General features: G+C 48.7%; 1 protein-coding gene across 1 annotated transcript; it reads right to left on the bottom strand.

The window, feature by feature from the left end:
• Positions 1 to 192: 192 nt before the first annotated feature.
• Positions 193 to 10,635, bottom strand: NUP85 (nucleoporin 85). Its single transcript, XM_085077731.1, has 19 exons — positions 10,405 to 10,635; positions 10,189 to 10,282; positions 9,923 to 10,085; positions 9,504 to 9,574; positions 9,126 to 9,169; positions 8,322 to 8,391; positions 7,340 to 7,461; positions 6,898 to 7,032; positions 6,455 to 6,577; positions 5,998 to 6,129; positions 5,521 to 5,627; positions 5,160 to 5,243; positions 4,911 to 4,976; positions 4,284 to 4,435; positions 4,080 to 4,197; positions 2,632 to 2,732; positions 1,620 to 1,771; positions 956 to 1,042; positions 193 to 374 (listed from the first exon to the last, which is right to left on the bottom strand). Exons 1-19 carry the CDS (start codon positions 10,435 to 10,437, stop codon positions 273 to 275), a joined length of 1,956 nt encoding a protein of 651 aa, XP_084933857.1. The 5' UTR covers positions 10,438 to 10,635; the 3' UTR covers positions 193 to 272.
• Between the last annotated feature and the right edge of the window lie 714 nt (positions 10,636 to 11,349).

Below are 11,349 nucleotides of genomic sequence, written 5' to 3'. Positions count from 1 at the left end.
TTTCAGTTCTGGGTGCTGGAGGCAAAGAAAACATAAAATGCAAGGAAAAGCTGTAGTGAGGCCCACTCCACCAAGGTAGGCCTGCCAGGCCAGGCTGGAACAAGCAGCCATAACATTGTGATGTAGCTCCTTCATAAAAGTTGAAGTCTGTAAAGTTGTTTATGGAAGATAAGAACAAATGACCAAGCAATCTGCAAAACAAAACATTTATTCTTAGAAAAAGTCAGTTTATGTACAGCAAGCCCCAGGGGAAGAGGAACACCCTACAGTCTTCAAGACCCTTCCACAGTGCCTTCTTTGACAATGACTCGTGCAAGGTTCCGTGCAAGAGCAAGTCTCAGCATTTCCACTTTGGTTGTCTCAACATCATCATCCTGGAAGGGAGCAGAGCCTGGGTTAGGGGACTGCACTCAGCAATGAGCTGCTGACAGGGTCTCCCTCTGGGTTTGGAAAGTAGAGATGCACGTCACTGAGAGGTATTTTACCTGTGAGGGACCTCCTGAGAAGAACAAAACCTACATTTCCTACTTAACAGCTGAACCCAAGACAGCACTGCCAAGCCTTTTCATTCCCTGGATGCTGCAGGGCTTTGCATGTGCAGCAAATGGTTCCCTGTTCTATGCCTGGAATGCTCAGAGGTGTAGTTGATGGATGGCAGTACCTCAGTTCTTCCTTGCCCTTGTAATGTGCAATTATTTCTCTTGGAAAAAAATCACAGTCCAGTCCAAACCAGCAGAACATGAGGAGTGGGAGCACTCCTGCACTGGATTTGTGAATACTTCACCCTCTTGGTGATGGGCTCATTTGGCTGCCCTGAATCCCCTGTGCCAATCTCTGACATGGACTGTCCCTCTCTTCTGCCCTCATTAGGAATATAAATGCAGAGCTTCCCTCCCTGAGCCTCCCCACAGCCCTCCTCCATTCATTATCCAGTTGTCCTCAGAACTGGGGCTACCTGGAATTTCTGCTTATCCGGATTCCCTGCTGTCAGGTCTTCCAGGCATCGCATCAACTCGTAAGTCTGCTCTGCTGAAAATATGACCTGTGGAAATGGAAGTATTTACTGAAAAAGATCAAGTTTAAGGACATCACACAGGCTGAGAAGGTAACGCAGTTGAAAGGAAGAGAATGCTTTTACACTCCCACAGATCCATTCTGACCCTTCAAATCACAGGATCTGAGGATAATTCAGGCTGGATGTGTCTTTGGGAGATCTCTAGTGCCACCTCCTGCACTAAGCAGGGTCAGCTACGAGGTCAGAGCAGCTGCTCTGGGTCTGTAATTGCTGAATTGTCCTTTTCTTGATGGATCTTAAAGGAAAAACTGTGCTTAGAAGAAGGAAGCACTGAACAACCTTCAAGCCAAGTACCTGAAGGAGCTGGCTGCAGTGTGTGCTTAAATTACCAGTGCAGATGAATTCCACTGCTGTTGTAAAAGCAGGGAACTGAGGTAAGAGTTGATTATCCCTTTCTGGGGCCCTGTGCTCCCACTGTGGGACACCTGGAACTGCCATGGACAGGTCCTGGCAGGAGCAGGAAGGGGGGGTCACCACTTTGAGCTCCCTTGCCAGGCAAACAGAAGGGGTGTGGGGGGCTGTGTCAGTGTGAGCAGGACCTCACCTCCTTCTGCTCGAGCAGCGGGAGTGCATCCGTGAGCAGCGTCATCCAGAAGGAGCAGGGGGCGATGTGAGCTGTCATCAGCGTCAGCAGCAGCCGTGCTGCCTCCGGGAAACGTTTCTCCCCGTATAGCCGGTGGAACTCCCGGTACTTCCCTGCCACGGGGCAGAGGGAATGAGGCATCAGGGGCTGCTGGGCCTTGGGAGATCCCTCTGCTCCCACAAAGCCTGTGGCAGAACCACCCCCAACCAAAATGAGCCCAAAGCTGCTGGGTCTGGGGGACTGGGAATCTGGCGCATGAAAGAAGGTGATGGCAGAGCTTCCTGAAAGGGCAGCCAAACCTGCTGCTGTTCCAGGTGTGCTTCAGGATTTGCATCAGCCTGGTCAGTGGCTGCTGCTGCCTTGTGCTGAGTGTGTGCAGGGGAGCAATGCCCCAGTGGCTCAGAGAGCAGAGAGAATGTCCTTTTTCAGGTCACAGAATATCAGGAGGTCTAAAAGGTTGCACTGCCTTCCTCATGGTTTAAATGGAAACTTGGATTTTTGTTAACAGGGAAAAGTTCTGCTTTTGCTAAGAATTAGTGAGCTTGAGATTGGCACACTGAACCCACACAGTTCAGTGTGCCAGTCTGGAGACTTTGGAGAACATAGTAAAATTTTAGCAAGGTCAATTAATTTAAACCAGTGGATTGCTCTTCCGGTGAACCCCCTAGGGTGTTCTAGGTAGCATTTGTTAGTATTTCAGAGCCTCTCAAGGTAGTGATACAGACTGGAAAACAAGTAAAGGAGGGGAAGTTGGGAGTGGCAGGATTTGGGCTGTCCTGCTCAGAGCAGAGCAGGTGCCTGGTGTGATGGCAGTGGTAAATGCTGGTACAAGCTGCATCCCAAACCACATTCACCATTTGCTTTTCCCTCATCACTAAACCAGGAGGCAGCCAGATGGAAGAAAGCATGAATCCAAGTAATTCCCTGGAGTTCTCCATAGCAGAGCAGTATGGACAGTGTAGGCAGCTCTCACCAAGGAATGTGAGCCGGTCACTGAGCAGCATGGATGGGCCCAGGTTGTCAATAAGGTCCAGGTCAGAGAAACACCCCCTTTCACAATAGTCCTTAAGGAACCTGGGGAGAAAGTGGAACACAATGAAAACTTAGAGGGGAGGACATCATCCACATCCATTCTGTACCTCTTAATCCCTTCCCGGAAAACTTGACTGTACAGTTCAGTTCCACCTTAATCAACCTCCCAGAGGGTTTCAGAAGTTGTCAAACATTCCCTGGAGGTGGCCAAGGAACTGGGGTAATGTACATTTAACAGACACTTCATTGATTCTTCTGTATTTTGTGGTGGTTGAGATCTATTCTTTAAAAGGAGTAAGTGAAGAAAGGCAGGCAGGCAGGAAGCTGAGGCTGATGGATGCATAAGTAACACTCCCAAATCAAAACAAAAGCTCTTTTTCTGCCGTGTAAAGAAGTTGATAAGCAGCTGGAACAAAAACAATGCTAAAAGCTTTTCATCTGTTTTGTCACAGCCTCTATTATGCTGCTTTTTGCAGAGCTGCTTCCTGTGATGGTTTTTTTTTTCATCCTTCTGTTGAAGGAAATACAACAATTCCCACTCCCTCAAATAACAAATGAAAAAAAAAACCCAAACCAAACCTCAGACCAGCAATCTCTTACCACTCCTTTTTCTACTGCTGAAGACAGAGTGTTGCCTGGCCACCTACCCAGACTGTAATTTCAAAATTATACTCTTAACTATGCAGAGATTGGTACCTGCCTATTTCCAATTAGCAAAACCCACACAACATGGATTGTTAAGAGATTAAAAAACATTAAGAGTTGCCAGGGCTTTTGTTCACGCCATGGCTTTTGTTGAGCCAAATGTCAGCATCCTCCTCATTTTCGTAACAACCCTGCCACCCCTGAAAAGGTCAGGAATTGTGAGAGGCTCATGCAAAGCCAGGGACACGATAAAAAAACACTCCTTAGTGCAAATGTTGTAATTGTGGGGTGATATTTTTAGCAGGAACAGTGGCTTAAGTGACTCCCATTGACTTGTTTGGAAGTTATGAGGTGAACTCAACTGGTTACAAATAATCTGCTGAATAAAGCACAGGTGGGGAATATCCTCCACCCAAACCAGTCCCATTGAACTGCCTTGCCAGAGCAAGTGAAGGGCAGTGCAGAAGATAGAAATTGCTAAAAGAAATGTTTATCCAAGCAAGGTCTAAGGAGGTTGGACTCTCAGATAAAGCCAATCTGTTTTGTCTCTGAATGTCAGGAAGGAAAACAAGGTAAAGAAGGCACAGCTGGGGGTACTGCAGAGGAGTGCAACCGTGGGTGTTGTTTTCAGGTCTGGAAGAAGGTGCCTGGCCTTGCCTGCAGCAGTGGGAGCTTTCCTTGCCCCTGGCACAGCAGCCACCCTCCCCCTGCCCCCCAGGCTGGGAGCTGCTGGCTCAGCCTCACCGGTCCGAGATGAGGGTGGCAAACGCGGCGTCCTTGGCTCGGATGCTCCAGGAGAGGGCAGAGCCCAGGCGGTTGTTCCGCAGAGCCTTCATGGCCATGATCTTACAGATGCTGCGCACTGGGGCGGAAACACGGGAGAGGAGGGGGAATTAGTGACAGCTGGGTTCACCTGGATCACTGCAAAACAGACTGAAAATGCACCACCTTGTTCGTGCATCTGCCTCTGCTCACAGATCCTCAGCACCTTGAGGGCCTTCTGCTCCGTGCTGAGCGGGATGCGCTCGATGTGCAGCTCCAGGTACACTCGGCCGTACTCGGGGCAGTGGTCGAAGTAATCCACCCCCAGCTGCCACAAACTGAAAGGGGAGAAATCACCACCATTCCAACCCTAGAAATCTTCAATGAGCACAACAGTAAAGCCCCAAAGAGAGCCTGAGTCTGCATTAATAACTATTAGCTCTGGTTGATTTTGTATTCAGTCCTGAAATGGCTTTTCCTTTCTACCCAATGTCAGGGCACTGTAACGTAACTTTGGAATGCACAACTTTGGAATACTTGCAGCTCTTAAGTGCTGCAGTGCAAGGCACTCTGCATAATGTCAGGAGTGGCTGTGCCCAGGTCATGACACATGATGGGCTCTAACAGACAGCTTTTGTCTCCATTCAGGAAGGGAAATGTGCCAATCTTGTAAAATCCTTTAGGGACACCTCTGGTGAAATTCTAACAGTGGCTACTCTAAGTTTTGCCCTTTTACTTCATGAACATGCAGTTATTTATTTTGGCTGCCTCAGTGTTTGTCTGTCCTATGAGTACTAAAACAAAAGTTGGTACCTGTGATGGGAGAAGAGTCCCGACGCATACTCCAGCAGGAGGAATTCACGCATATTTGAACCAAAACTGGGGGCAAAGAGAGAAAATAAACAGATATTATTATTTGCATCTCATTGGAAAACCTTCTGACTTTATTGCACAAGTACTTTAAATTTCTCCAGCATGTTTTCTTTTGGTTTTGGGTTTTGTTTTTTTTTCCTCTGGGCTATCTCAATCAACTTTATTCAAATAATACAAATAAATACTTACTAGAGATTGTGAGACTGCAGGAGTTTGCAGTGATCCAACAGGTCAGTCAGATGAGCCACAAACCACCAGTTGCTCAGGACAATGCTGTGTTTGAAGCAAAAGAAAAAAAACTTAGCCTACCCCTGCCAGGGACTGTGTCAGGTTTTCCACAGGCATTTCTTACCAATACACAGCTCTGTTACAGTGCAAGTTCTGGCTGCAATGTCCCAGACCTAATGGAATACTTCTACTCACTGCCAGCTTCATGTATTTTTGCTAAATTCTTTGCAAGGATGATCAGGACTCTGTACCCATACCCCCCACCCCAAATACACAGAAGCAATACTGTAGAACTAGAGAATCAAAAACCTTAAAACTCAACCTGCATTCCTTGATCACTTGATGCATCTCAAATTCAAAGGCTGCCATTAAAATCATGTCTAGCGGCTCAGGGCTGCTCTCTCCACCCAGGAACAGGTCCATACTAGACTGTGGAATGAGATGACAAGACATGATAAATGCAGAAGGAAGACATTTGTTTGGATGTACTAGGTCATTTTATGGGTAATAACAGGTCATAGAAGCTGAACACATTAACAAAATGGAATTTTCCTTATTTTAGCATAAGGGAACTGAGAAAACAATTTGCAGAAACAAGACTGGCAACACTAAGAAACTGAAGAGTGGGTCTTCAACAATTATTTGTCACCTTTTTCAGTCTCCCAGTCCTCTTACAAGTTCCAGACAACATCTTACAAGGATGTAGTTGCTGTAAGATTTTCCCCAAGTTGTTCTTTCAGTGCAGTAACCCTTGTGTGCTTGAAACAGTGGAGAATGTAAAAATAACTGCCATTCCTACCTGTGCATAGAACCGCAGCTCCATCGGCTTCACCGTAGGGTGGGAATACAGGAGCCGGGTGACCAGGAAGTGGTACCATGTGGTCATGAGCTCCTTCTTCTCCAGAATGGCATTCTCATCTCCCAGCAGGACCTAATGGGACAAAAACACAGGAGGAATGCTGCAGATTCAGCCATGGGCACAGCTGCACTCCAGCTCTCCAGGGCATCACTCCTGTTCTGCAAAGGTGAGGACTTAATCAAAATTAAGCAATGAAGATCCTTCTCAGAGCCCAGTTTCATATTCGGTCTTAGGGCCTTGGGCAGGGAGAGAAACCCATCTGCCCAGGCTGCCAAACCATGAACAGAGGACAGGAGACACATTGAAGTTACATATGGCTACACTGGGCTCCTGAAATCCACAAGGATAGATCCAATACTTCAGTCCAAAGTTTCCTTTGTTCCCAGCAAAAACACACCTTGCAGATGGACTCCATGTGGGGATTGGAAGCAAAAGTTCCATCCTGTAGATATCGCTGACATTCCTCGTGCCAGTGCTGCCACTTCAGCTCCAGCTCTGTCAGTGTCTGGGTGTTGCCAAGCTGAACAGAGGGAGTAAAGGAATACATGGAATAAAGGAAACAAACACCAAGTCAAATCACGACAGGCGCTTGGGCTGAACTCACAGTCACTCCTGATAAAAAGCTAAACACATGGCTGCCTATCATCTTTCTGTGTTGGTTTGTCACCTAACAGGCTTTTATCTGAACTGTTCAGTCTTTGGGCAATTCAAGAACACAAATATTATTACTCTAAAGGAGTAAGACTGAGGTGTTCTAAAGGGGAACAAACAGTTACAGGGGACACATCAGAGGTGGCTCTTTCCCAATGAACTGCATGAAAAAACCCTCTTTGTACATACACTGGGCACAGGCATCTTCTTCATCAAGTCATCCAAGATTTTGTACATGTTCATGGATGTGGGATTGGCAGTGGCTTCCTTGGAGAGCAGGTGCCGCGCTTCGTCCATGCGGCCTTGGAGCACAAAGACATCCACCTGCAAAAACCCCCTCTGTGAGCTCCCTGCTGGGCAAGGCTATGGAACACCCAGAAAGGGATCAGAGAGGAATTTTAACCTGTGATTCAGGCAAGGGAGTTAAAATGTTTGAACTGTAGGCACTGCTAGTTCATATAACAGTGTAAGTCTTGACCTCTATGGGTCATGGAGGATCAGGGTGGGAATGAGAATGGCTTCATCCTAAAGCCTACACAGGCAGACAGCAGTGAGGTCCAGCAGGGAAGAGGAAGGGAAGCACAGACATGAATTCCCTTTGTTTAAGAATCTTCCAGGTGATGATACTCACCACGTTCCAGAAGAGTTTGTGTTTGGATGGGTTCTCACTGCTCAGGACTTCCCGGACCATGCTGTCCACATCACACACATGGAGCCTCACCCAGTCCAGGAGGCGCAGCAGGAGGGGCCCAGCTGTGTGCAGAGATTCCCTCTGTCAGTTCCCAAACTGCTCCCACACACTTCATAACAGTCTGACATCACTAGATGAGATTTACTGACTGGATTTCTACCTGCCACCCCCAAATTACAGAATTCCTTAAGCAGACAGGCTGTGGAAGAACCTGGCTGTTGACAGGTCTACCTGTGGAACAAGGCTCAACAGAAAACCCAAACTTGAAGAAATAAAAAGTGAGCAATTCAGATCATAAATCTTGCAATGCCAAATGACAAATAGAACGTTCCTCTTTATTTTAGCATCAAATCATTATTATTAACTGAATATGAAGAAGAAATGTGGCACTAGGTGATTTTTTTAGATTAAGTAATCTATAATTTGTGAATCTCCCCTGTGCAAGTAGCACATCTGTTTGCATAATCAGATTCTCTTCAAAAATTATTTACTACTTTAAAATGCCAATGTAAACAAACTGACTTAAAAATTACAACCTGAAGTTAAAAGAGTTTTATCAGAGCTGTGTAAATCTCAGCTGGCATCAATATATTTGATGCTTGAAGACATGTTTATGCCTGAAGTCAAATACACTTGCAACAACTTTTGATATCCCTCCTCTTCATAACATTTCTGACAAAGAAATAATTTAAATCATAGTGTACTACACAGGAGGGAGCAAAGTAGAAGGCAAATTGAATAGCTTGACATAATTCAATATAGAGAAAGCAATTAACTGAAGCAGAAGGGGTATTAAAAGGCTTATTGAATTGGCATATCTCTAAACATATTAAACTGTAACATAGTGAATGTGATACACATTTTAAACAAATATGCAAACAAAAAACCCTTCATTCTTTACACAGGATAGTTCACTGCTCACCTGCAGCTGCTTCAACAAACAGAATCTCACACAGGTTCCAGATCAGCTCCATCGCAGAGAGAATGGAAACCTGGAGAAAAGCAGGGCCAAGTTTCAGAGTTAGTCATTATTCCAGTTGGGTTTTCTAACCTCACAAAGGCATCTGCTGTCCACAGCAATCAGTTCTTACAGAGAAACATCATACATTTCAGAGATAAAAATTAGAGGCACAGGCCACAATTTCACACATTTTTTTGGTCAGAAAATACTGACACTGTGTATTGAAATGCAGCAAAAATCTGTCACCAGTGAACAATCTAACTGGTATTATTTTCAACCTTTCTGCACTTTTAAGACTTAATACAAAAATCAAAGGAAGGAAGAAAGAAAGGCCAACGAAGCAACATCACTGCAGCTGATAGCACAAAACTGGTGTGAGCACTCTGCTCTTCCCAGAACACTCCCCTGGCATCTGACAGCTCATGGTGAACACCCAGAGGTTGCTACAAGGCTCAGATGCAGCTGATTGGAATCTAAGTGTTTGAGAGGTGAAACTTCAAACGGGCAAGTCTGAAACTTTTCTTGTCAGCCAGCCTTGAGATGACAAGAAGAACATCACACCTACAACAGCAAATATGTCTAAGATATGAGAGTGAATTGAGGTGTTGGGCATCTTTATTGTTTTAGAAGTACAGGAACTAACTATTTATTTCTATTTATTCTTAGTCATGAACTGCACCTCATATATAAGGCAGAGTTAAATCTAAAGTGCCTCATGCCACAGTGGTGCCCTGGTGAATTTAACCTGACACAACTGCAGATTACCTGAGTGCTGTACTGGCCTTGCAGGACAGGGTCACGGGTCGAAACTGAAATAAAAACAAGGAAAGTCAAAGAGCAACATATTTACTTTTAACAGTCCCTTCTGAGCTTTGACAGTTTCCCATAAACCTGCCACATGAGATATGAAAACGCTTTAAGTCCCCAGAAAATCAGTTACAATACAGTGGGAAGAAACAGTCTCTGACCAGATTTACAAACCAGCCTGGAAATCTCCAGCATGGAAATGGAGTCTTGATAATTACTGAAACCTTGACATGCTATTGTACAGCAATTGGAATGAGTTACCATGGAAGTGGTAGTTTCATAATCACAACTAGTGTTTCTTGTTCTTGCAGTAAGAGAGCAAACAAAGAAACTTACCAGCTGCCTGGTGCATGTCCTCCATGCAGGCTCTTATCACTGACCGGTAGTTTTTACTCACTTGGACTAATCTGCCAAACACAAAAAGGCTTTGGTTGGAGGGAGCTGTTGGAGTCTTAGTGTTACGCCCCCTAAATCCTTGCAAGTTTCTCTGCAGCAGCAACTCGCAGAACGTGAGTGGGTCCAGCTGGAACCAGTGAGACTGTGCCACACTACCAGCATGGTTACTGGGAGAATCCGACCCTTGCTTTGTAAAATCGCCCTAAAATGTTCGTTCTATCTGCCCCGGTGCTGATTACAGCGCTGGGCAAAGCAGCCTGGCCAGCGGCACTTGCCTCACCGGAATGTTTAGCAGCCCCTGGCGCTGGGCCGGCTGGAGAAGGGGCAGCGAGTGCTCCCCACGCTCCCCATCCACTCACTGCGCCTTCCGCGACTTCCCCGTCAGCTCCTCCTCGCTCCGCTGCAGCCCCATGAAGATCCCGTGCGACTCGTTGAAGAGTTTCCGCAGGGTCTGGATGTAAATGTCCTGATCCCGGCGGACCACGAAGACGCGGGAGGAGCTGGGCGCTCCCTCCCCGGTACCTGCAACAGAGCCCGTCAGCGCCGGGCAGCAGCGTGCGCGCCGCCCTCACCCCGGAGCGGGAGCGGGATGGAGACCGGGACAGGCACCGGCAGCGGGACCCACCTGCGCGGCTGAAGAGGGTCTCGCACACCAGCACCTCCGCGGGACCCCAGGCGAAGCACAGCTGCCGGGCCGACGGGTCCGCGCCCGGCACAACCTGCGGGGGGACGGTGTCCGTCAGCGGCGCCCCGGCCCCGCACCGCCCCGGCCCCGCACCGCCCCGGCCCCGCACCGCCCGTCCCGAACCCCCCGGCCCTGCCCCGCCCGCCCGTCCCGCACCACGAGCGGCGGCTCCGCGTCTGGCTCATCCATGGCGGCGGCCGCGCTGCTCCCGCTCCCGCCCGCCGGGCTCCGGAGGCCCCTCCGGGCTGCCCGCCGCGCCGCCTGCGCGCCCCGAGCCCCGAGCCCGGCCCGGACCCGCCGCTGCCGCCCCGGCGGAGCCGCCGCCCGGGCACGGCGAGGGACAGCGAGGGACCGCCGGGGGCCGCCGGTTCGGGACAGGCGCCGCCGCTCGCCCCGGAAGCGCCGCTCGCTCCAAAGGCCCCGCCGGGGCGGGATGGGCTCCGCTCCGCCCCTGCCCGAGCCCTGAGAGCCGCGGCGGGCAGGGGCTGCTCCGAACGGGCAGTGGGGGCAGTGGATGGGTGGATGGATGGATGGATGGATGGATGGATGGATGGATGGATGGATGGATGGATGGATGGACGGATGGACGGATGGACGGACGGACGGACGGACGGAGGGATGGATGGATGCCGCCCCATCACAATCTGCCTCATTTCCTTGTCAGGATGGATTCAGTGCTGGCTGGGAGCTCTGCTGGCCCCAGGTGTGCAGTGCAGTGATGTAGATGGTCAGTCAGCATTCACAGGCTCACAGAATGGGTCAGGTTGGAAGGACCACAATGGGTAATCAGGTCTCACCTCCCTGCTCCAGCAGGGTCATCCCGGAGCACATGGCACAGGATTGTGTCCAGACAGTTCTGGAAAATCTCCAGTGAGGGAGACTCCGCAGCCTGTCCGATCTCTGTTCAAGTGTGCAGTCACTCACACAGCATTGTTTTCATGCTCACTTCATTGACTGATTGCTATGTAACAACCAGCTTCTCCTATTTATGCACATCAAACACAGGCCGGTAGAGGAGCCTCTGGGATGTTGAAGGTGACACTCTCTGGAGCTCCTGGGCTAGCACACCTATAAAGCTGATGAATCAAATTATGTGCTCTG

The sequence above is a fragment of the Lichenostomus cassidix genome, chromosome 18 (assembly GCF_008360975.1).
Source record: "Lichenostomus cassidix isolate B80296 chromosome 18, HeHo_3.0, whole genome shotgun sequence".
Classification (NCBI taxonomy): domain Eukaryota; kingdom Metazoa; phylum Chordata; class Aves; order Passeriformes; family Meliphagidae; genus Lichenostomus; species Lichenostomus cassidix.
Note: the sequence above shows the minus strand (reverse complement) of the source record. Positions and strands in the feature narration are given on the sequence as shown.

Coding starts and splice junctions, on each gene's coding strand:
- NUP85 (XM_085077731.1), bottom strand. CDS start 10,437: ATGGATGAGCCAGACGCGGAGCCGCCGCTCGTG. Junction 5,244..5,520: donor CAAGTGATCAAGGAATGCAG/GTTGAGTTTTAA, acceptor CTTCAAACACAG/CATTGTCCTGAGCAACTGGT. Junction 4,436..4,910: donor GGACTCTTCTCCCATCACAG/GTACCAACTTTT, acceptor CTCCCCTTTCAG/TTTGTGGCAGCTGGGGGTGG.